At 37.0% G+C, this 24,289-nt stretch overlaps 4 protein-coding genes across 8 annotated transcripts; 1 reads left to right on the top strand and 3 right to left on the bottom strand.

Annotated features, from left to right (window-relative positions):
- On the top strand, nucleotides 96–852 carry LOC107632333 (transcriptional regulator TAC1-like). The gene has a single exon (XM_016336028.2). It carries the CDS (start codon nucleotides 210–212, stop codon nucleotides 780–782), a length of 573 nt encoding a protein of 190 aa, XP_016191514.1. The 5' UTR covers nucleotides 96–209; the 3' UTR covers nucleotides 783–852.
- Nucleotides 2,311–5,142, bottom strand: LOC107629072 (protein plastid transcriptionally active 16, chloroplastic). The gene is made up of 5 exons (XM_016331764.2): nucleotides 4,385–5,142; nucleotides 3,636–4,091; nucleotides 3,435–3,503; nucleotides 3,223–3,281; nucleotides 2,311–3,124 (listed from the first exon to the last, which is right to left on the bottom strand). The coding sequence occupies exons 1-5, from the start codon at nucleotides 4,835–4,837 to the stop codon at nucleotides 2,593–2,595; spliced, it is 1,569 nt and encodes a 522-aa protein (XP_016187250.1). The 5' UTR covers nucleotides 4,838–5,142; the 3' UTR covers nucleotides 2,311–2,592.
- Nucleotides 12,038–18,021, bottom strand: LOC107629074 (serine/arginine repetitive matrix protein 1). Of its 5 annotated transcripts, none has more exons than XR_001617901.2 (14): nucleotides 17,775–18,021; nucleotides 17,522–17,611; nucleotides 17,238–17,360; nucleotides 16,702–16,869; nucleotides 16,506–16,592; nucleotides 16,256–16,368; nucleotides 15,677–15,724; nucleotides 15,531–15,590; nucleotides 14,552–15,295; nucleotides 14,151–14,312; nucleotides 13,909–14,052; nucleotides 13,607–13,804; nucleotides 12,638–13,528; nucleotides 12,038–12,379 (listed from the first exon to the last, which is right to left on the bottom strand). XR_001617901.2 is itself a non-coding variant. In XM_016331767.2 (13 exons), the coding sequence occupies exons 1-13, from the start codon at nucleotides 17,793–17,795 to the stop codon at nucleotides 12,886–12,888; spliced, it is 2,601 nt and encodes an 866-aa protein (XP_016187253.1). In that variant the 5' UTR covers nucleotides 17,796–18,021; the 3' UTR covers nucleotides 12,041–12,885. The 5 variants fall into 5 exon arrangements, 1 of the variants encoding a protein (XP_016187253.1); XR_001617903.2 differs by having other exon boundaries at nucleotides 13,607–13,795; XR_001617902.2 differs by having other exon boundaries at nucleotides 15,531–15,587.
- LOC107632334 lies at nucleotides 21,128–22,311 on the bottom strand. The gene is made up of 3 exons (XM_016336029.1): nucleotides 21,777–22,311; nucleotides 21,389–21,635; nucleotides 21,128–21,182 (listed from the first exon to the last, which is right to left on the bottom strand). Exons 1-3 carry the CDS (start codon nucleotides 22,309–22,311, stop codon nucleotides 21,128–21,130), a joined length of 837 nt encoding a protein of 278 aa, XP_016191515.1.

The following is a 24,289-nucleotide window of genomic DNA, read 5'->3' as shown; positions in this document are numbered from 1 at the left end:
CCTTTCATACAACTCAAGCTGTATAGCAATCGTTCCTTAAAATTCATTTTTAATGGTGAACTTTGTCTCATTTTTAACTATAATCAACAAAATTAATTATCATGTATATATAGTTCATCCCTTGTATTTATATTTATATATATAGTTGACTAGTACTATTTCTATACATATATATATAGTTTGAAATAAAGTTGAAAGTAATTGATGAAATGGAGAAGCAATCAGATGATGATCAAGATCATAGAAGAACAGCAGAAAAGGTTGTTGTGAGTAGTAGCAGTGATGGGAATGAAGTGCAAGCAGTGAATAATGTGAATCCAACAAGGTCCTATGAATGCAACTTCTGCAAGAGAGGCTTCTCTAATGCACAAGCACTTGGAGGTCACATGAACCTTCATAGGAAGGACAAAGCAAAGATCAAAGAGCAGCAACAGTTTTCTTCTTCTTCAAATCAAACTACTCATCATCAACAATTTTTATTGGAGGGGAATCTTGGTAGTAACAATGATAATAATAATAAAGAGCTTTTGAATGTGCCTCATCAACCAGTTATGGACGATGAAACCAATAATAATAATGTTGTGATGATGAGGCAGTTACCACTCTTTTCAGAATCATCATCATCACCTCATCATCTTCAACAGCAAGAGGATCAAATTTCTGGTCAACAAGGTCCCTCATCATCTTCAGAATTAGACCTTGAACTAAGATTAGGGCTTGAGCCTCCACAAGGATCTAATTCATCATCAGCTACAATAACGGGTACTAGAAAATTCTTTTGAATTTAATAATATTGTTCTATATATAACAATAATAATACATATATATACACACACATGGTGATTATATTGATTTGTTTGTTTGTTTTCCAAGAACCCTTTTTCACTTTTCTTGGTTCAAAGAATAATTCATTTTCTTTTTTATTTTCTTACCCTCACAATAGTCATTTTAGCTCAATTATCATTGTTATTGTTTGTTGTAAACTCTAAATGATATATGAGTTTAATGTTGTAAGATGATGATCGAACGAAATCTGCTACTTCAATATAATAATTCTGATTCTTTATATATATGTATATATATCAATTCCTATTAATATTTATTGTAATTACGACAGAAGATATACTTATTTTTCTCAGAGTTATTATATGTTTTGTTTTGCCTGTTCAAAATTATATACACAGTTAGGCTTTACAAATTAAAATGCATGCATATGATGTATGTAATATTCGGAAGTAATACGATGTATGCATATATATATATATATGTTACGGTATACTATATACTGATGATAATTAATCTGCATGAGATATTTTATGAAAAAGTATAGGAGTAGCAACTTTTGTGTTTTCTGGCCATCAAAATAAAAGTGAGTGATCTCCCACCATTAGATATAATCTCACACCATTAAAAATATTATTGATGGCCAATTAATGGTTACAAAACACTAAAATTGCTGCCCCTTACCATTCCTCATATTTTATATCCATTATAGTTCACAAAATGATGTGTTATGTGAAATTATTACTTTGGCTTTCACTAATATATATATATCATTGAGTTCCATCGGCAATAACTAGGTAAATCTACTTAAGTTGCGTATTTGAAATACATGGGATTCAAACAATGCAAGTACATTAAATTAAATATTAGTTTTAATTCAATTTTAAGACAAGAACATTGTATAGGTCTCTTTAGGTACTTCCATAATTAACGTTGCCAACTTTATCAACAACTTATACCGAGTTCTAATATAAATTTTTCTCTTTATTCTTATACTCCTATGTGTTATCGCTTCGTTGTAATCTATAACGCTCATCATGGGCAATTGATAAGAAGAAAGATGGAAGGATTAACAAGTTAGTGGATTTCCTTAATGATAGAGAAATCAACACTTTATTTAAGTGTGTAGGCACTAATTTTATTAACTTTTTGGACAGGGTGTTGGCTTTTATTTAATTTATGTGTATCTTATATTTAAATTTTGTTTTATATAGGTCTGGTTTTTATTCTCGTACCTTATTATATTGTTTTCTTTTCATTTAATTTCAAGGTTTGAGCCAAATTTATTGAGAAAACAAAGTGTAAACCATTTTGATTCAAATCAGATTATCCATGTTCAATATCTATACTCGAATAAGGTCAATTAGGCCAAAAAGTATATACACATATAAAAATGCAGAATAGATATTAATTCAAGCAAGGAATGAAGCATACATAGTTATCGCCCTTAATAAGAAAATCAAAGGGAATAATTCATGCACTTTTTTATTTTGTACGTGGAAAAATGGTATCTGAAGCATGATGCTATTTTCACCAAACTGAAAACATGTCTCTCAAATATTATTAGTTCATGGCAGTTTATGTAAAACAAAGTGAGAAATTTGAGAAGCTAAATCTGATCTTACATTTTGCCCCCTGCTAATAATATTGTTACAGGGTCCTTAATTAACCAATTACAACCACAAAATTATCTTGCATGAAATATAGAACTTTACAAAACCATACACATCCCCAACCAAATAATCTGCATTAACATCGCATACTCATACAACAGATTTTAGAGCTGCACAAAAGCATGTTCAACTTCCTCTAATCATCGTCGACATAGATAGTTTCTTGCTTGAATAGGCCACCAAATACTTTCCTCACCTCTGTGGGTTTCTCTGCTTGCTTTGGCTTTTCCTCCTTCGGTTTAGTGGTGATGTTTCGAGTACTTGTTTCCTTAACAACTGCTTTGTTAGGCGTAAGGCTCCGAGCCTTGGCCTGTCCCCGAACGGTGGCTAGTTTAATATTTGGTTCCTCGTCCTCACCGGCGTTTTGAATTGAGGCTGAGATCTGTGAGCTAAACTTTTGCCAGGAAAGCCCTGCTCCGAAATCTTTGGCCTTGCTGAAGAGGCCTTCCACTGAAGCCCCTGCAGCCACTGCCTTATCTTGAGCTTCTTGAGCTAGACTCGCAGCACGGGCTTCTTGCTGCGAAAGCTTTTTCACCTCTTCTTCCAGCTTCTTTGTTGCTTCTGCAGCTTCTTGGGCCTTTTCAGCAGCCAATCTTGCCTCCTCTTCTGCTTTCGCTTTCTCAAGCACTTCAGCATAGGCTTTCCTTCTTCCATCCTCAGGAATAGTGCTGGAAAGAAATTCAGAAAATCAGATAGAACAACACATATTGATCTTGTTGTATACAGATAAGAGAACAGAACAACTAGATACATGTTACTTATTTACCTAAACAATTCATCTACACGCTTCAAGGGGGCTTCTGGACTTGTATACACTTGCACAACCTGTTCAAGATTTGAAAACAAAACGATGAAGAAAGTAAATTAACAAACAGAACGTTCAACTTTTTTAGCTTTTCTAATACTTTAAGGCTGCACAAGCATGCTAGTTTTCTCAAACAGAGAAATCAACCATAACAGTTGTAAAACTGATGATACCTTGTTTTCTGCCACCTCTGTGTTGGAGAAGACATCAGCAACTAAGGATGCTATCTTGGACTTTGCAACCTATAATAAACATTAAAGATAAACCATCACTTTCTTATAAACAATTGCCTACAAATATGAAAAATTAAGAATGTAAAAGGAGGATTGAGAAGACAAAATTCCATTTAGATACTATCGCATACATTACATTACTTTATAGTCGCTCGCACTGGCGCTCCCTTCGCCTAACACAACGACATTATAAGAGCTCTCCGGTGAGAAATCATCCGTTAAACTGGTCTTGATGAAGGTATACTTGACATCAGTCTCAATAACTTTCTGCAAAAACTCTTGTATGCTCAATGGTTGATTCTTGGAGAATATATTGTTGAAGAATGAGGTGATGCCATCAAGGACATTGTAGGTTGAGGTGGTGGTGGCGTTGTTATCATCGTAGATAACAGCCACGTGGCCTACGCCGGCGAGCTGAGCAGCCTGAACTACTTGCAAGGCGTCAGCTGTGGAGACCTCTGCCGTTGGACCATTCTCTGTTGGCCCAATGGTGACAACAACTTTGCTGGCATTGCCTATTGCTTTGGCTATGGAGTCTGCATCATCAAAGCTTGATTGCACAGCATTGAGACGCTTTGCCTCTTCTTTTGATATGATCTGCAGGAATCAGCAATGGAGTGTGGGATCACATGAACTAAAATTAATCAATTCCATCCAATACCCCAAACAATATCAAAAATGCTATATATCATGTGTACACGTGGCTTGGTTGGAATAATATAGAACACTTAACTTCATCTTATTGCAACCAACTCCAAATCCAATCATGCTTAAATATCTAAAGCCTAGTAAAATAAAATAAAAAGAAAGAGGAAAAGATATAGTTGATGAACGAGATGATGTGTATTCTTAGTTTATATTGTCGAGTGTGGAACGAATAAGAAGCTGACCTTGTATTGAGCAGCAAGACGAGCAAGTTCTTGAGCAGCACCAAGTTCGGGAACACCAGCTCTGACGCTGAAACCTTCTCTGAGAAGTGTCTGAGAAATGCGAATACCGGCCTGGCCGGTAGCACCGGCAACAAACACAGTGGAAGGGTCCTTCCTTCTTGGGTTGCCAAATGACAAACCAGGTGAAGAGGAAGAGGAAGGGTTGTTTACAACAGGGATCAATGACGTCACATCAGGTAACTTGCCGAAGTTGAAACGGAAGGGATTGGAGTTAGATGAAGCTTCTTCACCATCATTATCATCATTATCCTTGGGTTTACCAAGCCTGAGTGATGGGAATGGACCATTGTTGTTACTCTTAGCTAAGACTCTCAGCCTTTGGTTCCTGGGGAGGGTGAACCTTGTTGATGAGTGAGGTAAGAGAGATGAATTGGAAGTAAGAGTTGGAGCCATGGATTAAGGACCCTACTCTACTACTCCTCACCCTTCTTCTTGTTCAAATTGGATTTTGAATAAGTGTAGCAGTTTCTCATGAGGAGAAGAGAACATAGTGTGTATGCTTTAGGATTTCAGGGATTAATTTTGTTTGGTTGTTATGAGAATCATTATCTGGATGGAAGAGGAGCGAATGGGGTGCAGCCACGTTGTCACATTTTATCCAGTTCCACATATCTCCAACAGTCCAACACCAAGCATTCCAATTTCTAAAGATCAATAAAAACGACGTGACTGCACTCTGCTTACTACATTTCTTCCATAGCTTGAGCTGAGTTCTTAAATGAGCCTAGGCCATAGGCCATATATAATTCATTAATTTGTTTATAAAAGATTTTTTTTTTCCCACTCAAAGAAAAAATATTTTAATCCTTTTAAATGTAACTAATTTACTTCTCCAATGTATATAGGTGGTTTTGTTTTTGGAGCTTAGATAAAGTGTTGATAAAGGATATTTCTAGATACCGGAAGAAAATTTGGAAACATCCGTAATAATAAGAAAACAAAATTTCCAATATTTTTAGGATTACATTAATATTCCAAAGTATTTATAAGAACCAAAATTCTTAATATTAGCTCAACATTTAGAAAATATAAGAGAAACTTAGGCATTAGATTTCCACAAGATAAAACTGGCGCTTACTTGAATTAACACTTCCTATGCACGCAAAATAATGAAATAATAAAAGAATATTCTAAAGTTTTTTTTTTTTGTGACTGAAATAAATTAAACAAAAAAAACAAAACAAACAAAACAAGGAATTGCCTAAATAGAGGGACAGTCTCGTTCAAGACTACTCTTAAACTCCTCCCAAGGTGAAAGAAGCTCCATATGCGAAAGTTGTAACTTCATCGCCATCTTTGCCATAGTATCTGCCACCGTGTTTGCATCTCTCATAATCAAACGAAAGTCAACCCGCCAATTCCAATGCATGATATCTCTTATTTTAAGCACTAGTGGATCAATAAAACCCAAAATCATCTTGAGTAACAAGATTAAATGCTTCCACACAATCCGTCTCACAAATAACATCTCGTTGACCCACATCTCAAGCTAAGAGATATCCTCTCCAAATATCAAACAATTCTCCTTGAAGAATACTATTACTCTCAATCATTCCCAAACACCCCCCTTTGCCAGCTCCCATTACAATCTCTAATAACACAAGCAAAACCAACACTATCACCCGAACCAAAATAACTAGCATCACAATTAATCTTAAAAGTACCAATAGATGGGGGATTCCAAAAACCATTTAGAGTAGAGGGAAGGGACATACGTTGTAACTCAAATATATTCCTAAGCTCCTTTTCTGAAGTTAATGCCAGACAAATCACTTTTTTCGGAGGCCAAGTTTCATGGGGATTAAAGATGTTATTATTCCTTACTCGCCATATCCACCAAAGTCCCGAAAAGAACTTGAACGGATGCTCTCTGCTATGATACAAGAACCAGTTCTTCAAATCCAAAGGATGACAAGAAATATCCAACCTATGCCAGACAAGCTGAGCTTTTGGACAATCCCGAATACAATGTAAAACCAATTCCTGGCTAGAAAGACATATTGGACACCTATCCGATGACGACATCCCTCTTCTAAAGCGAAAACTTGCAGTAGGAAGAGCCTCCTTAAGACACAACCAAGCCAAAAATTTATGCTTTTCCGGAACAAGCTGGCGCCAAAGCCAAAGCCAATTCTCCCACTCCTCCCAACCAAACAGCTGCTTACACAACCACAAGTAACCATTGCGTAAGTCATAGACTTTGGCAGCAGACCCACTCCAATACCAACCCACTTCCGGACCTGCTTGCTCATCTGGATTGTAAGAGAGAATATTACCTTTCAAATTTTGAGATAAAAGGAGAATAAAGAGTATCCAAATGCCACCTACCAACCGACCAAATATCCTGTATCCGGAGATTCGAATCAGAAATGTGGACATAATCCATCTCATTAGATAACCGTCCTTCTCTCCTCCAGCTAGAAAACCAAAAATTCTGGTTCAAATCTCCAATACACCAAGCAAACCCATCCTTCAACACTTCCCAAGCCTTGCAAAGACACCTCCTCATGAGGATTAAAGATGTCATTATTCCTTACTCGCCATATCCACCAAAGTGCAAAAAAGAACCTGAACGGATGCTTGCTGCTATGATACAAGAATCAGTTCTTCAAATCTAAAAGATGACAAGAAATATCCAACCTATTCCATGCAAGCTGAGCTTTTGGACAATCTCGAATACAATGCAAAACCGATTCCTGGCTAGAAAGACATCTTGGACACCTATCCGATGACGACATCCCTCTTCTAAAGCGAAAACTTGCAGTAGGAAGAGCCTCCTTAAGACACAACCAAGCCAAAAACTTATGCTTTTCCGGAACAAGCTGACGCTAAAGCCAAAGCCAATTCTCTCGCTCCTCCCAACCAAACAGCTGCTTACACAACCACAAGTAACCATTGCGTAAGTCATAGACTTTGGCAGCAGACCCACTCCAATACCAACCCACTTCCGGACCTGCTTGTTCATCTGAATTGTAAGAGAGAATATTATCTTTCAAATTTTAAGATAAAGGAGAATAAAGAGTATCCAAATGCCACCTACCAACCGACCAAATATTCTGTATCCGGATATTCGAATCAGAAATGTGAACATAATCCATCTCATTAGATAACCGTCCTTCTCTCCTCCAGCTAGAAAACCAAAAATTCTGATTCAAATCTCCAATACACTAAGCAAACCCATCTTTCAACACTTCCCAAGCCTTGCAAAGACACCTCCAAATGGGAGAGTCATTGTTCTTAGGATAACTAAAACAGTCATATAGAGATGATCGGTATTTGGCATCCAACAATTGGACCCATAGCTTGTTTGGCTGCTGGAAAAAAGTCCGAACTAGCTTCCCAAGAAGAGCAATATTTACACAATAAGGATCTCTAATCCCCAAACCTCCATATTTTTTTGGAGTAACCAGTACCTTCCAACTAACAAGATTCAATCCTCTTCCATCAACTTGTCCTTTCCAAAGAAAATTCCTCATCATAGACTCCAATTTACTAATGATTCCTTTGGGAAAAATAGAGACATGCATCTGGTACGTGGAAATAGCAGCAGCAACAGAATTAACCAAGCAGAGCCTACCAGCCCGATTGAGTAAACTTCCTTTCCAGCTTGCTAGCCTACTCCGAATCTTATCCAGGACACCATTGAAAGCTGAACGAGTCACCCTAGAATGGCTAAGGGTAACTCCAAGATGCTTGCTCAAGTCCTGGACAAATCTGATAGAGAATACCCCAGTAAAAACCTCTTTCCTTGTTGCAGAGACATTCTTGGAGCAAAGCGCTTTAGACTTCTCGACATTAATCTTCATCCCAGATGCTTTGCAAAAAGTCTCTAAAACCAACATCACATTTTGCACTTGTCTCTTTGTAGCTTTATAGAACAGAAGCAAGTCATCTGCAAACATTAAGTGGGATATTCTTGGTCCCCCTCTAGAAATAGCAACCGGCTCCCACAGGCCCAAATCAACTTGATGACTAATAAAGCATGCCAATCGCTCCATACACAACACAAAAGATAGGGTGACATAGGGTCTCCTTGTCTAAGACCTCGGCTAGGAGTAAAGCCATTCAAACGACTCCCATTCCAAAGAATAGATAAGGAAGAAGCAGTGACACAATTCATAATCAAATTAAGTGTAGGAATAGGAAAACCAAAGCTTTTAAGGGTATGAGCTAAAAACCTCCAGTCAACTCTGTCATAAGCTTTCTCCAGATCAATCTTAAAGGCCAGTGTGCCTTTCTTTGATTTAGTCTTCTTCATAAAGTGGAGGACTTCTTGAGCAATAATGATGTTGTCAGGAGTTCCTCGTCCCGGAATAAATCCTCCTTGAAGCGGGCCAACAATCTCCGCAAGATGAGGACGAAGCCTATTAACAAGGACCTTCGTGATGATCTTGTAAACTACATTGCAGAGACTAATCGGCCTGAAATCTTTCATAGATGCCGGTGATTCAACCTTTGGAATGAGAACCAGTAAAGTCTCCAACATTCTCGGATCAAGAGGAACACCAGAGAATGCCTGCTTAACCATCTTCCAAACATCAAGACCAATGATCTCCCAATATTCTTTGAAGAAGAAAACTTGAAACTCATCAAGACCCGGAGCTTTAAAAGAGTTCATGTGAAAAACAGCTGCTTTGACTTCCTCCATAGTAACTGGTGCCGTAAGGTTATTGCAAGCTTCCTCATTCAGAGAAGGAAGAGGCACATCACCAAGACAACCCAAATTAACATCATCCAAATGACAGAATAAGCTTTTATAGAAAGACTCTGCTTCTTGACTCAGAACTTCTGGATCAGTTTCCCACACTTCATCCTTGAGAAAAAGGCCGTGAATCTTATTATGCTTCCTTCTCGCAAGAGTTTGAATATGAAAGAATCTTGTATTCCTATCCCCGAACCTTACCCACTGTTCTCTGGACTTTTGGAACCATAGGAGCTCTTCTTGCACTAGAGTATTATTATAATCATCAAGCAACTGTTGCTCTTTCTGATGCAAATAAATACTATCCACCACTTCCAAACGCTTTTGTAAATAATTAATATGCTGCTCTAATTCACATTTCTTAACAAAAATATTACCAAATACCTTCGAGTTAAACTCTAGTGAATTCTTCTGTACTTCCGAAAGCTTGCCATGAATTCCTCTATTACCAGACCACCATGACTGGTTCACAATATCCCTATACCCAGGATGAGTAGCCCAAGCAGCAACAAATCGGAAAGGTCGATTCCCTTTAGGTTGAGGACGACCTTTACAACGCACCAGAATAGGGCAATGATCAGACTGAAGCCTATTTAAAACTTCTGCATAAACCTCTGGAAAGATAGATAACCAACTACTATTTATACAGACTCGATCAAGCTTTTTGGCCACGTCAACATAATTTTTCACCCTCATGTACCAAGAAAACCGCCTCCCAATAATCTTCAGATCAAACAAACCACTATCCCCTAATAAAGTAGCAAACATGTCGGCTCTTTGATGAGAAAATTGACAGCCCTTAGATTCATGAGAAAATTTGACTTCATTAAAATCACCAAGAACAATCCAAGGTCCTTGAAAAACCATGGATTGTGCAACAAGATAATCTCAAAGGAGAATCCTTTTATTAAATTGAGGACTGCCATAAATACCACTACACCTCTAAATTAAATTATCAAAGTGAACCTCAACAGTAACACCCTGATCAAAAGCATCAATGAACTTACAACAAACACCCTTCATAGAGGATAGAAACCAAATACCTCCCTTATGCCCCTCTGCTTCTACTATACCAACAGAGTGATACCCCAACATTTCCCAAAATAATTTTAAATGCTGAAAAGGGGAGTGACTTTCAACCACAATAAAGAATATTCTAAAGTTAAAGCTAAATGTATTATAGATAAGAAAAGATTAATCCGTTAAACAAAACAAATTAATGTATAGGTGTGTTTGGATTACGGTTTACAAACGGGAGTTTATATAAAATTGATTTTGATCAAAAGTAAATTTGTGTTAAAATGATTTATGTTTGGTAATTTTTGTATCAAAATGGATTATAGTAAAATAAATATTGTTTGACCTATACCATTCAAAATCACTTTTAGATAAAAAATTACTAAAATAGACATCAACTTAAAATTTTTTTATATTATCCTATTATTTTAATTTAGATATTTAAATAGATCTTATTAGTTAATTTTATAATAAAATTAATATTATAAATCATATTATAAAAAAATAATAACAAACATAATACACAAAAATCACAATTATAAAAGTGTATAATATCAAACAAACAGTTGAAAAAAAATAAAAATAATAAATAAATAAAAATAACAAAAATTTTATAAATAATACAATAACATATATAAAGGATAAAGTTGGCAAAAGATAAATAAATGATTAGCATCTATGGCCAAAAGTCCATTAAGAAAACGCAAAAGCTAAAAATAGTTGCTTCTTGTAAACGTGGTTTTGGCAGCAAAATCACTTCTGCGTTCAAGAGAAAAAAATTTGCCAAACCAAAAATTGAAGCTTTCAAAAAATTTTAACGTGCTTCTTCCCTTCCAACGGGTTTCCAAACACACCCGTAGTTTTCATTCATAAAGTTAAAACTGAACGTCAATAAACAAAGAATATTCTAAATGCCATAATTCTACCACTAATTATGTAGCATTTAAGGTTATGTTTAGTTCCAAATAACATACAAAGTATCATAGATAAGAAAAGAAACTTGATATAAAAATATCTCGCATTAACACATGATTCAAAGAGAAGTCACATTCAAAAGATGCATAAACAGCCTATCCTGGATTTAAAGGGGAAAAAAAGACAATAAAAAAGCCAACCAAGAAAGTTAAATTTTTACCTGGTTTATCTAGCTTGAGAAACCAAATTGTTCAATCTTTACAAGTACTAATAAAATGATATACTCCAAAAATAAAAGTGTTCTGATTCATTAATTGTGCTTTATATTGATATTATTATAAAACCACTTTTTTAATTTAAATTTTAAAAATGAACAAAATAAAAACTAACATCAAACTGACTCATCTTTTGAATGGAATAAAATGAATGATACATAATAAAAACATTCATTTACTCTCCGAAGTCCGAACACAATTCTGAATTTCTTAACTGTTAAACTAGATAATGGTATATACACAAACGGGGAGAAGGAATTCCGTCATCCCTTGTTCCGGATTAAAATGTGCGGTCCAAATACGCCATGCTAAATGTTAGCACAACTGAAAGTGTGCAAGCAAAAATCATATCGCGTCACACCCTTGGTCCCTCTTACCCTCCTTCTAACTCTTTATCACAGATCATGAACACATACAAATAAGGAAAAAGGCATAATTCTACTAAAAGCCTTAACACTCGTAGGGAATCCAAATGCAGCCACCAAATAACATCCAAGTTATTCAAAGCACTAGGAATGCAACAAGTCGTCCCGAGACCAACTTAACCAACAGCACAATTTCAAACAAACACTGGCCGCATTGGCATGGCAAAAAAAAAAAAAAAAAAAAAAGAAATGAAGAAACCTTCACTTGGACACAGCCTTAACACAAACACCTATCGATATTAATGTAAGTTGGCAAGAATCAGCACACACACACACATATATATAAAATTAAGTACATGTATTACAGTATACATATAAAGTCATGGAGCTTTATCAATCTCAATCATCAGATGGATCCGTTGAATGACATCATGGAGAATTCCAGAAGAGTCTAGAATAGCTCCCAACAATAGATACAGGGCTTTGAAAAATAATATTTACTACAGCCTGGGCTATGTTAGATACAACGGATTACTTGTTAATATCATCTAGAACCTGTAAAGTCTGCAAAAGAATGAGAACTTCACCTGTATTTAAGTTCAAAATATAGGTCTGCATATTGTCTGGTCACCAGGTCATCTAGAGCTGACATAAATTTCATCTACCAATTGACCAGAAAGCTAATTTAGTATCGACCTCATCAATAACATTCATATAAGACCTTCAGGATTAATCTAGTCTAAATATGAAATAGTCAAGAAAAAGAACCACATCAGATCCCTAGGGAACTGTTGTGAAGAAAATAAATGAGGAACTACTACAGAACAAAACAGCATCTTAAAAAAATAGGAGACAAGGCACCCAAATGCACACCACCCAAAAAACGTGAGATTCCCAACTAAGGGGAGACAAACATTACCAGTAAATACAGGGCAATGTCTGCACAGAGTTGCACTCAACAGATTTGCTCAGAAATCGTCATTTATCCATTTCAGCTGCCAGCATTAAAGATAGACTACATCAAACATTTACCAACAAAAAAAGAGAGGAAAAAAAAGCATACGCATTTCTAAATCCAAGTTCCTTAATCTTTAAGCTGCTAAAAAATAACAAGATATTTCTCAAGAAGTTTTTTGAAGGAATAAAATCAAAACTCAAGTGATGTATTCAGTTATTCATGCCCTTCTTTGCTTTGAGAGATTCAAGAGCCTTATTCCGCAACTCAATCTCAAGCTTCTTTTGTTCAGACAACATCTCGTCATTATCACTACGACGATGATCCATTCGTTCAGCTTCCTCATCGTCTGAACTATAGTCAGTTTTACCCTTCATTTTCAGCTTCTCTGCTCGCCGTTCTTCCCTTCGGCGTCTTTTCTCTTCCCGTCTTCGACGTTTCTCCTCCTTCCGCAGCTTCTTCTCCTCCTTTTTCCTCCTCTTAGCATCTTTCCTGTCCTCCATTTCAGAATCAGAACTATAATCTTCATCTGATGACACAACTTTTTTCTCTGACTTTCTATGTTTTCTCTTTTCCTTCCCTTCCCTCCTATGTTTGTCACTTTCCTCAGAAACAGAATCATAGGAAGCACTATGATTGACACGATCAACTTTTCCAACTAAATCTCGAGTTGCTTCTGATTTGTTGCGCCTATCACTATTTTTTGCATAGTTTGAAAGAGAATGATCCTTGTCATCAGACTTCTTAGTATCTACAGCATAAGATTCATGAGGCTTCTCACTGGAATAACTTTCTTTATTCCTTGGCGATTTAGGTCGCACATAAGATTCATCACCTTTTCCAGAAGAAATATCACTGCAAAAGAAGTTGCATTATCAAAAATGTATGCCATGCACAGAAATTTAGAATAACTGCAGTATACCAAACTATTACCCTTTAATCTCTCGCCCTTTCCTACTCCCGTCAGTGTTATCATAGTGACGAGACCCAGAAGAAACGCGACCAGCTGCCATTTCGGGAGAGAAATCTGCCTCATCATGAAACTTTGCAGGCGAGTTTTTCCGCTTACTAACTGGGGATAAATATTTTGTTCTCTTTCCGGATGACTTTGAATTAGGATCTCTGTTGTCTCTACCAGAGAGAAAAGAAATCAGACAATTCAACAAATTTATCAGAGTAACATACTCCAAAATGAAGCACAATCAAGTATAAAGTTATGCAATTAATATTCAAACCTAGAATGGTATGTTCCTTCTGCATCTTCACTTGTCTCTGGGCTATCATGGCGAGGTTTCTGGGTTCTTGGTCTCTTTGGAGGACTCAAGCTTCTTTCATGGGTCAACTTGTCTCTTCTTTGCCTCACCGGGCTCTTCGGTGGACTAAACATTTTCAATAACCAAATAAATGTGCAAACAAACCAAGTTAGAGAAAATGATCTGTAAGTAAGAGCAATAAATAAGAATTCAAAAAATACTACCTCCTGTCTTCACTGCTATTCCTCCTCCTTGGTTGTGGAGACACTGATCGTGGTGGAGACTTCTCACCTGACGAAACTGAGTCTGGCGATTTAGTGCGTGAAGCTTTATGATCCTTATCTTTTGGGTGTTGATGCGCCACAGGTGACAATTCTTCCGGTGTTCTGCAACAGGTATCCCCACAAATTTATAAATTTCCTTGGAAGAACAAACCTATTAAAAGAATAACATTCTGCACAATTTTTGCAGATCAAAGCTGGGGTTGGCGTAGTGCCACTATAACATTTCTGGCAGTTAACTCTAGACCTACTTCAAAATTGTGCAAATGACTATTGGAAATGTTTCATTTTAAAAGTTATACAACATTATTAAAGCAATCTGCTGAGTAACAATCATTAAATACCTGACTCTCCCCCTAGAAGGCTGCACAGGACTCCTTTGACGTCTTGACGAAGTTCTCTTTACTGGAGATGTAGATACATGCCGTGCTGGGGACTGAGAGCTCCATTCATTTGGAGGAGACCTCCTCGGAGAAGGACTTGGTGATCTTCTCTTAACAAAACCAGGTGATCTACGCCGCAGAGGAGATGGAGATCTGCGTTGTGGACTTTGACTCCCGTCCCTTCGACGTATGGGAGAAGTGGATTGCATGGGAGATCCTGATCTAGACCGTAGATGGGTTGGAGGCATTCGGCGCACAGGTGGAGATCTATACCGCATGATGGGAGATCGACGTCGCAGTGGAGAGGGTGACCTTTGTCGCCTTACAGGAGAGGGTGATCTGCGTCGACGCACTGGAGAAGGTGATCTACGTCGACGGATTGGTGAAGGAGATCTACGTCGACGCATTGGAGAAGGCGATCTGCGTCTTTTCACAGGAGAAGGTGATCTGCGTCGACGGTAAGAGGGTGAACTACGACGGTAGGGGGAATGCATTCTACGTCGTAGAGGAGAAGGAGATCTATAAGTTGAGCGGGATCTAGATCTTCTCCTTGAATATGGAGGCCTCCGGTAAGGGGATCGCCTAGGTGAATACCTCCGAGGAGAAATGGATCGTCGTCGTGGAGAACGGCGAATCCTATCAGAAGATGGGGAGCGTCTTCTAGCTTCTGGAGACCTAGATATACTCCTCGATCTATGTCTACCACTAAATAACACAAACTCATTAACCCCAAAACAACAAAAATAAAGGAAAGTTAAATGTGCATGATAACACTGAATAAGGGAAGAGCATATAAGGGATAAGAAATGAAACAAATAATTACACCACATCAAATTATACTAATATATGGCAATAAACCAATATATAGTGTACAAGCATATAACCTATATATAATAAATAAAGTAAAAGGCAAAATAAGCTATCAATACAAAAAGCATACCCCGAATAGCTTCGTGAATTTGAAAATGATTTACTCATTGACCTTGAAGGCGAGCCTCTGCTGAAGATAGCAAACAGCAAATATTTCAACCATCAAAATAAACATGGGAAGTCTATTAAAACAGTGTTTAATTCTAAATGTGTTACCGATTAGGCGAAACAGAAACAGCAGGTGAGCGCGGGGACCTAGAAACCCTGCAACAAAGCAGGCAAATAATTTAATCTTTCCATCCAAAGATCAATGTAATATTCAAATAATGAAGCTTAAACCCAAAGGGAAGTTCAAAATAAATGCTTATGGTCTCACCGGATAAAAAATACACTCCTACCACACATAGCACACCAAATACCAAGAAATAATAATGTATTTTGAATAATTCATAAATAGAAATTGTTTAAACTTTTCTTCCAGTCTTATAATTGATTTTAATTTACAGGAGATTGAAGGTTTTCATGGTAAATTCAAAGCTTTGGTACAATAGTATATAGATTAGGGAAGTTCTGTAAGTCAGGCTTGAATTATGCCCATTTTACTGTGGTGCATACTAGGGATAGAATTCTAGGTTGTCAACTAGAACAATGCCAAGCCACTTTCACAATGTGTCACTTTGCAACTTCAGGAATGCACAAATACGGCCTCTATAAAATTGAAAATCCTAGTTTATACTGTGAAATTTGATGCAATATATTTAAAAGAAAAATAAGCAAGGACTTGTCCCATTTAACCTGCTCCTTCCTCTAACACCATTCCTCTTGTCACTTTCTTTTCCATCCTGAACATAGTGCCCTGTGGTTGAGTCCAAAGCAGTATCATTATCCTTCGCATCAAATCCACCGTCCTACAGTAGTTTGAGGTAAAGGACATGAACCCAAATAATTGCAGAAGCTAGCTGAACGCCATGAAAACATGAATAAAGTTAAAACAAAAGTCTCAACTTTATAAAACGTAACTCCAGCACGGAAAAGGTAGTATTACCAGTTTTTTCAGCCTCACTTCCATGAACTCTCTATCTTCTTTCTCTCTTTTCCTCTGAATTTCACTAGTTATTTTATCATTTTCAACCTAAAGTAACAACCCACAGGAAGCAACTTACATCAGAAACACCCCAACAAAAGGGATAGAGGAATTTGTCATGAAAGTTCAGTAATGGTATATCAGGACTCAAAAGTACCTTCTTCTTCCGGAGTTCTTCTTCTTTGGCATCCAAGAACTGCTGAGGAACACCACTGGCATTTTTCTGTGCACTGAGAAGAAGCGTCCAAAGCTCTTTCATGAACTTTCCAGTGTTTTTTTCCATAAACCCAGTAAGTTGTATCTGGATTTCCTTCCCATTCACTTCCTGTGTCACAAGAAATAGAATGTGACCAACCCAAAAGAGAGGAGGGGAGGGGGTACTAGGTGGTGTCATTGGTGTGTACACATTAAAGATATTTCATTCTTAAGTGGGGACAAGGTTGCACGATCAAATGCTAAAAGCAAAATGACATTATATACAGAAATGCAATCCCGATTTCAACCAATGCACATGAAAATAAAATTATCAAAGATGTGAAGATTCAGCGAATGACAAATAGAAAATTTTAGACTCCAAGAACACCATATAGCCAATAACACTTGTGAAGCGGAAAACTGAGGAACACTACAACAATGACAATAATAAGATTCAGCGGAACAAAAAGTACAACTAAAACTTAATAGATCAGTTACCTTCGCATCAAGCAGACTGTGTATAAAGTTAATAAGCACTTCATCTTCGAACCCGAGAAGCTCAGTCACCCTTCTGGTGATCCAAGGCTTCATCACCTCCATGTTCACCTTTGTCATGTCCACCTATACAAACCATTGTTTTTCCAAAACTGAATTCAAAACAAACTAAAACCAACTAATCTCACCAATTTCACACACACACACACACTAATCCTTGTCGTCCCAAACCCACAAACATTTCCCTAGAAACAGAAAATTGAAAAAAAAAAAAAATCAAAACGAACCAGGTGCTCCAATTCGGGGGCAAACTTTTGCGACTTCAGCAGCTTCAATTGTTTATTCGAAAACCGAGTGTCCTGATCCGCAGATGTGCCCTATACACAAAAATTTCAACAATTACAGTTAACTAAGTAACACGCATCAATCCGTAATTAGTTAATATTACAGAGGTTATTATTGAAATCCAAAGCACACGAGATCTGAGAACTGTTAGGATTACTTAGCCCGAATCAAGGGTGAGATATGAGCAAAATTTACCCGAAAGAAACCGCCCGACATCTTGTGAAATCGACCTCGATTCTGAACGCAGCGACAGAGTGTGTGGGGTTGAGATTGAGCGTGAGAATATGCGTTTAACGGCGGAGATTAATCGAAGAGTGGGGTCGTGCGGCGAAGCAGCTGCTCCTTCTTCTCCTTGTTCCCCTCTGCGGAGTGCGAAGCTGAGCTTAGAGGGTTCAGAAGCTACTCGAAGAAGCAAAATGCCCTAATTTTAGTTTAACACGATGTGCGATTTTTACAAACTATCCCTTCGCGTAATTAGTTTTACGATTTTACCCTTGAGTGAATCAGACAACCGATATTTTTTTGCTGTTACCTTGTTTGAACTTTGGCCATTTTACTTGATTAAAATGATTGAAAGGATTTTTTATTCAAATGTAACATTTGTCATTCGTTTATATGAATGTTTGATTTATTATTATGTAAATCGTGGTAGGTAATTACGTTTTTTAATTTATACATAAATTGTGGGAGGTTGGCACGGTTTACAAGTAGAAATTAATGAGTATAAACCACGGTTAATTACCATGAATTATACATGAAAATGGTGGGTTGAAACCGTGCTTGGTCACCACGGTTTATGAAAAGACTTTGTGACCATAAAATCCTGACTACCACAGTTTATGCTTAGAGTAATATAAATACATAATCCGCTGTAAGTCATCACAAATGTCATATGTTGTAAACCAAAATTTTTGAATGTGGGAGGTTGAGAGAGAATCTGGGAAAGACTGTGAGGTTTTGAACCGTTTGGGTGGTGGAGCCATAGAAGACGAAGCTCGCATGTACCGATTAAATGGCTTTGCACACGTGGCTTGAAACATCGACTAAGAGGTTAGTTATACTACCTTATTATTATTATTATTATTATTATTATTATTATTATTATTATTAGAGAAATGTTAAGGGTCAGCAACTTTTGTGTTTTGTAACCATCAATTGGCTATCAATTGTGTTTTTAATGGTGTGAGATTACATCCAATGATAGAAAATTACTCACTTTTCTTTTGATGGTTAAGTGCTGGCCACAAAATACAAAAGTTACTGCCCCTAGACTTTCTCTTATGATTATTGTTATTATTATTATTAATGTTATTATTATTAGGTTTAATTACTCTGTTTGTCCCTATAGTTTCGTGAAATTTTCAATTAAGTCCCTATACTTTTTTTCCTTTTAATTAGGTCCCTACACCAAATTTTTTTTCAATTAAGTTCCTACACTTTTTTTTCCTTTTATTTGAGTCTCTGCACCAATTTTTTTTAGTTGAGTCCCTATATAATGAAGCCAATTACTACTAAAAGGGACCTAATTGAAAAAAAAAATTTAATACAGGGACCCAATTAAAAAGAAAAAAAATATAGGACCTAATTGAAAATTTTGTGAAACTATAGGGACCAACAGAGTAATTAAACCTTATTATTATTATTGGGAGTTGTTAGTATTATTATTATTGTTAGTGTTAGTGTTATTATTATTATTGGTATTGTTATTATTAGTATTATTGTTATTATTATTCATATTAATGTTATTATTATTGTTATTATTACTATTGTTATTGTCGTTCTTATTATTGTTATTGTTTCATTATTTTTATTACTATAAAGAAAATAGAAAACCAATGTGAGTGTATAGTAATGTTTTTAAATTATATTTACTGTTATTAATATTGCTTGTATGCTGAGGATTTCCTTATCCTCATGTTGCAGCCTGCTAGGGTTATTAGCGGTGTCATGAGACAACAAAATATGCCTTTACACGACCAGATTATACCGTATCTGGAGACCACGGGCTTGTATCACTTGGCTAGGCTGAATAGTCAATGGTTCTAGGTTGATGAGTCTCTACTTAGCGCATTCGTTAAGAGGTGACGTCCTGAGACCCACACCTTTCACATGCCGTTTGGGGAGTGCACTATCACTTTGCAAGATGTGGCATATCAGCTGGGTTTGCCCATCGATGGGGAGGCCGTTAGTGGGTGCCTGACTGACTTTGAGAATCTGATGGAGAACGGAAGACTCGCATGGGCGTGGTTTCGGGAGTTGTTTGGCGAGTTACCGCCGCAGAATAAAGTCAAGCAGATGACGGTATGCTACACATGGTTCCATGAGAGGTTTCGGGTTCTCCCAATAGATGCGAGTGAAGAGACTTATATACGCGCGTGCTTATATTCTGATGTTGTTGTCCTTTCAGCTGTTTGCGAACAAGAACGCAAACCGGGTTCACCTTCACTGGTTGCCTTATTTGGCATCGATGGACAACTTGGGGAGATATAGTTGTGGCTCGGCTGCACTAGCCTGGTTGTATAGATGTCTTTGTCGTGGCACAAACAGAAATGTTGTTAACTTGGCCGGGCCACTACAGCTTCTACAGTTTTGAATTTTCTGGAGGTTTTCCAGTCTCAGACCCAGTGGTTTTGATGTGTTCGGATTTCCGCTGGCATCCATGTATGGTTTATTGTTTTCGGTCGATTACCTGTTCAATTTCATGTGTTGTCGTTCCTAATGAAATGCTTACAATGAAACTTGTAGGTGGGCAACATATCTGCCGACAAACGATGCAGGGGATCAAAGAGTGGTGTCTTCACGCCTTTGTCATGTGCCCAAATCGTCTCCCGCTATCCTGATGCTGGGTCCACTTGTCATACTCCATCCGATTGGCCCAATCACACATGGCCGGATTCTCAATCCTCATGATGTCAAACCAGTAATAAAACTCTGCTTCAGTTTTTGCATAGGCAACATTCACCAGCATCCTCCTTGCATCTTTACCTTTGAAGCTTAGGCTAAAATTCGCTACCACATGACGAATACAAAACGCTCGAAAAGCACGTGGAGGCAGCCAACCATTCTCGGGGGCCTCAAGGGCAGCCTTGATGCCATTATGCTTGTCAGAGATAACAAGAATACCCTCCTGTAGCGTCACATGCGATCGTAGGTTGGACAAGAAGAATGACCATGACTCCGCATTTTCTCCCTCCACAAGGGCGAAGGCTATCGGGAGGATGTTCGAGTTCCCATCCTGCGCTATCGCCAACAGTAACGTGCCTCCATACTTGCCATACAAGTGGGTACCGTCAATACTCACTAGGGGCTTGCAATACCGGAAGGCTTCGATGCAGGGTGAAAATGTCCAGAAAAGACGATGAAAGTACACCGTAGACTCATCGACCTGATCCCCAAGTCGAACATGAGAGGTCTTTAACACAGTAACTGTCCCGACTATGGTCAACTGTACCCCTAGCATCTAACGTGGCAACTCGACATACAACTCTTCCCAATCTCCGTATATTTGTGCTACTGCCTTCTGTTTTGTCATCCAAACCTTCTTGTAACTAGGCCTGAACCCGTAATCGGCTTCTGTTGCTTATTGCAAGACCTTTACCGTAACTGCAGCATCCGTCCTAACAAACAGATAAATCCTAGCACAGATAACGTGGTAATCAAGCTGCCGGTGATCACTGGAAATAGAGGTGGCCAAGCAAGTGTGCGGACCATTGTACCTCCTAACCTCTCAAGTGCCTTTTCGTGCACGAAGCGATATGCGAATCAACCAACTACAACCCTTGCCGAATTCCTTGCATTTTCCATGATACTTCAGATGATCCAATTCTAAGACTCTATACTCAATACCTCGGCGGATGCTATAGTCCTTCACACTCAAAACAGCTTCATCTTTATTCTGGAATGATTGCCCAATCTGAAATTCTATAGAAGAACCCCCAATTGTAGCACCTCCGTCTGCCTGTTGACCCAAAGCCTCCAAGTTTAGAGTGGAGAAGTGTGGAGGGTACTGCTGTGTGCCAGAACTTGAAGGGCCATGCTGTGAATGTGGATTGGCGCCTGTGTCATCATCGCTATCCCAATGATATCTTCAGGCTCCTGGTCAGAGTCATCGTCCCGCATTGCATTCTCTACTCGATCAGGTTCCCCGAACCCTTAAACATCATGAATCATGCCACCATCGGTATCCACCTCAAATGCCTGCTGCCAGACCCCCAGGATTCTCGAACGGTACAGAAGCAACTGCCTCCGTTAGATCTAAATCAGCCGCAAAGGAAGGGGATGCGACCTGAGGAACAGTTGGTCCGGCCACAGGCATCGAACTAGACACACCGCACACGGCAATCGAGCTATGAACTGGAACTGATGCCCCAGAACTATCGACACTAACCTCCAACTTCGCATACAACTCGTGTATTCTAACCTCTGGAAAACTCCTAACACAATGAAACAGAACCCGAATATCTTCATCGGCCGCTATCACAAACGTATCATACTTAACACCGGTCGACACCACAGCGATGGAAATCTTGTAGAATAGCTTCTTCACCCACTTGCTCCCAAATACCTCAAGCTTTTGCAAGATGCTGTTCTTTACATCTGACAAAGTACTTGATGAATTGATAAATACACTCAACGGTTCTCTATCAGTAAACTTCACACCATATTTTTTGCTTCTTTGAATTTTCCTATAACAATACACTAAGACAAGAAAACTCCCTTCCTCACTTGCCATTGTGATAATGCTCCTCTTCAACAACTTGAATCTCACTCATATATATAGAATTCTTCTCTTCATAAACCGTGGTAGCTAACAGGGGTTTCTGCATTTAAATATCCCTTCATAAACCGTGGCAGGTTAGAGGGTTTTATGGTCAAATTTATGCCTTCGTAAACAGTTGTTACCTACCGCGGTTTATGGTCATTATTACTCAGTCAGAAACCGTGCCAGCTTACAACGGTTTATGTATAAATTATAAACCGTGGTTACCTACCATAGTTTACATAATAATGAATCAGGACACGCAGGTAAAAAAATTGCAATTGTTGCATTTCAGTAAACGTTTCTCTCCTTTATTTTATTCAAGTAAATTGCCCTTGAACTTATTTGGAGATAATATTCGATCTAGTGTGAACTTGCATTTGATAATTTTAGTTTTTAAAATTTTAATTGTTTCTATTTAATTTTTAAATTTTGTGAACATAATTCATGTTAGTTTATAAAATAATTTTTTATGTATAAATATTAATGTGGATAGTTAAATATCATGTTAAATTCTGTAAAATAACTTATTTTAATTTTAATACGTCATCATTTTAAAGTTATTTGATCACTAAAATTAAAATGATGTTGTTTTACAGATTCTAATTTAATATTTAGCTGTTTATATCTGTCCTCCATCAATGTCTATATACCAAAAATTGCACTAATGACTAATGTGAGTCAGATGACAAAGTTTAAGAACTAAATAGAAACAATTAAAATTTTAAAAATTAAATTAAAGTTCACATATAAATTTAGAGACTAAATTGAATATTATCTCAATTTTTTAATAAATACAAATATAATACAATTTATGATAATTTATTTACCCATAATTAGCTCAATAAAAATTTATTAGAATACTGAGACAGAGATTGAGAGAATGAGACTCAGTATTGTGTTTGTTGGTTCAGAGACTGGTACTAAAATTTTTATCTCTGTCTCCAAAATTTCAGTATTTCAGTACCTCCAAAAAATAGAGACATAAGGGACTTACATTTTTAGAGATGGAGACTAAAACTTTAATAACATTTTATACCTAAAATACTTTTATTTCAATTAATTAATTTCAATTTTACCCTTTGTACAAATTAAATTAGAATTTCATTATTGTTTTAATTCTTATATCCTATTTTGTACCAAACAGAATACTAAAATTTATTTCAATCGCTGTCTCTTAATCTCTGTCTCTCAATCTCAGTCTTTCTATCTGTATCTCTCCACCAAACGCTACCTTTATAGATTATCCATTAACCTCACAATAATAGAAAATGCTTAAATTCAAATATTTGTCGGACACATTTCTTTTTAGCAACATATTTGTAGAATACATTTAAAATATTTATCATCTATCCTAATATTTCTTGGCATCATCATCCTCTATCTTCTAAATGTAACGAAATATATATATTTAGAATATATTTTTTCACCTTTCTATCTATTACTTTTAATTATTTTGATCTAACGTATTATATATTTTCTATTGCACTTTATGCAAAATTGCTTATAACGAAAAGTTTCATCTACACTTATAATGTGTTAAAAGTTTTGAAAATGATCATTTTCTTGGTGACAATTTATTTACAATTGTTTTGGTATTTTCTGAAAATTAAAGAATAAAGGGTAATGCTAGATAGAAAAAAAAAAAACAAACAGAATTTGTCTTATTTAACATTAATTAATTATCATAATAATTAATAGATACTAAATAAAGCAAATTATGACTGTTTTTGATTGATTTTATTTAGTTATCAAAGATTTCGGTAACAGCATATAGTTGCTTTTTACATTTTTAACCATTGCTAAATATCTTGTGTGAAACTGAGTGTGCTCCGAGAATCACACACGTGCATTTTTACTATTTAAGATTCACAAAGAAAGAACCAAAAACATATGCTCTGTCTAGTGTTCTTGTTGACCTCACATGGCACTAACAACTCTCATCAGCTTC

This window comes from Arachis ipaensis, chromosome B03, assembly GCF_000816755.2.
Source record: "Arachis ipaensis cultivar K30076 chromosome B03, Araip1.1, whole genome shotgun sequence".
In the NCBI taxonomy this organism is placed as follows: domain Eukaryota; kingdom Viridiplantae; phylum Streptophyta; class Magnoliopsida; order Fabales; family Fabaceae; genus Arachis; species Arachis ipaensis.
The sequence above is the reverse complement of the archived record's forward strand: the minus strand, read 5'-3'. Positions and strand labels throughout refer to the sequence as shown.

Excerpts from the sequence above, each read along its gene's own strand:
- LOC107629072 (XM_016331764.2), bottom strand. The coding sequence starts at position 4,837 with ATGGCTCCAACTCTTACTTCCAATTCATCTCTCTTACCTCACTCATCA. Across the intron at positions 4,092-4,384 it reads GTCTTGCTGCTCAATACAAG|ATCATATCAAAAGAAGAGGC; the intron begins GTCAGCTTCTTA and ends TGATTCCTGCAG. Across the intron at positions 3,504-3,635 it reads CCAGTGCGAGCGACTATAAA|GTTGCAAAGTCCAAGATAGC; the intron begins GTAATGTAATGT and ends TGTTTATTATAG.
- LOC107629074 (XM_016331767.2), bottom strand. The coding sequence starts at position 17,795 with ATGTCGGGCGGTTTCTTTCGG. Across the intron at positions 17,361-17,521 it reads CCCCCGAATTGGAGCACCTG|GTGGACATGACAAAGGTGAA; the intron begins GTTCGTTTTGAT and ends TGGTTTGTATAG. Across the intron at positions 16,593-16,701 it reads AAGAACTCCGGAAGAAGAAG|GTTGAAAATGATAAAATAAC; the intron begins GTACTTTTGAGT and ends TTGTTACTTTAG.
- LOC107632334 (XM_016336029.1), bottom strand. The coding sequence starts at position 22,311 with ATGGCAAGTGAGGAAGGGAGTTTTCTTGTCTTAGTGTATTGTTATAGG. Across the intron at positions 21,636-21,776 it reads TCCTGGGGGTCTGGCAGCAG|GCGCCAATCCACATTCACAG; the intron begins GCATTTGAGGTG and ends ATGATGACACAG. Across the intron at positions 21,183-21,388 it reads TTAGAATTGGATCATCTGAA|TTACGGTAAAGGTCTTGCAA; the intron begins GTATCATGGAAA and ends CGGATGCTGCAG.
- LOC107632333 (XM_016336028.2), top strand. The coding sequence starts at position 210 with ATGGAGAAGCAATCAGATGATGATCAAGATCATAGAAGAACAGCAGAA.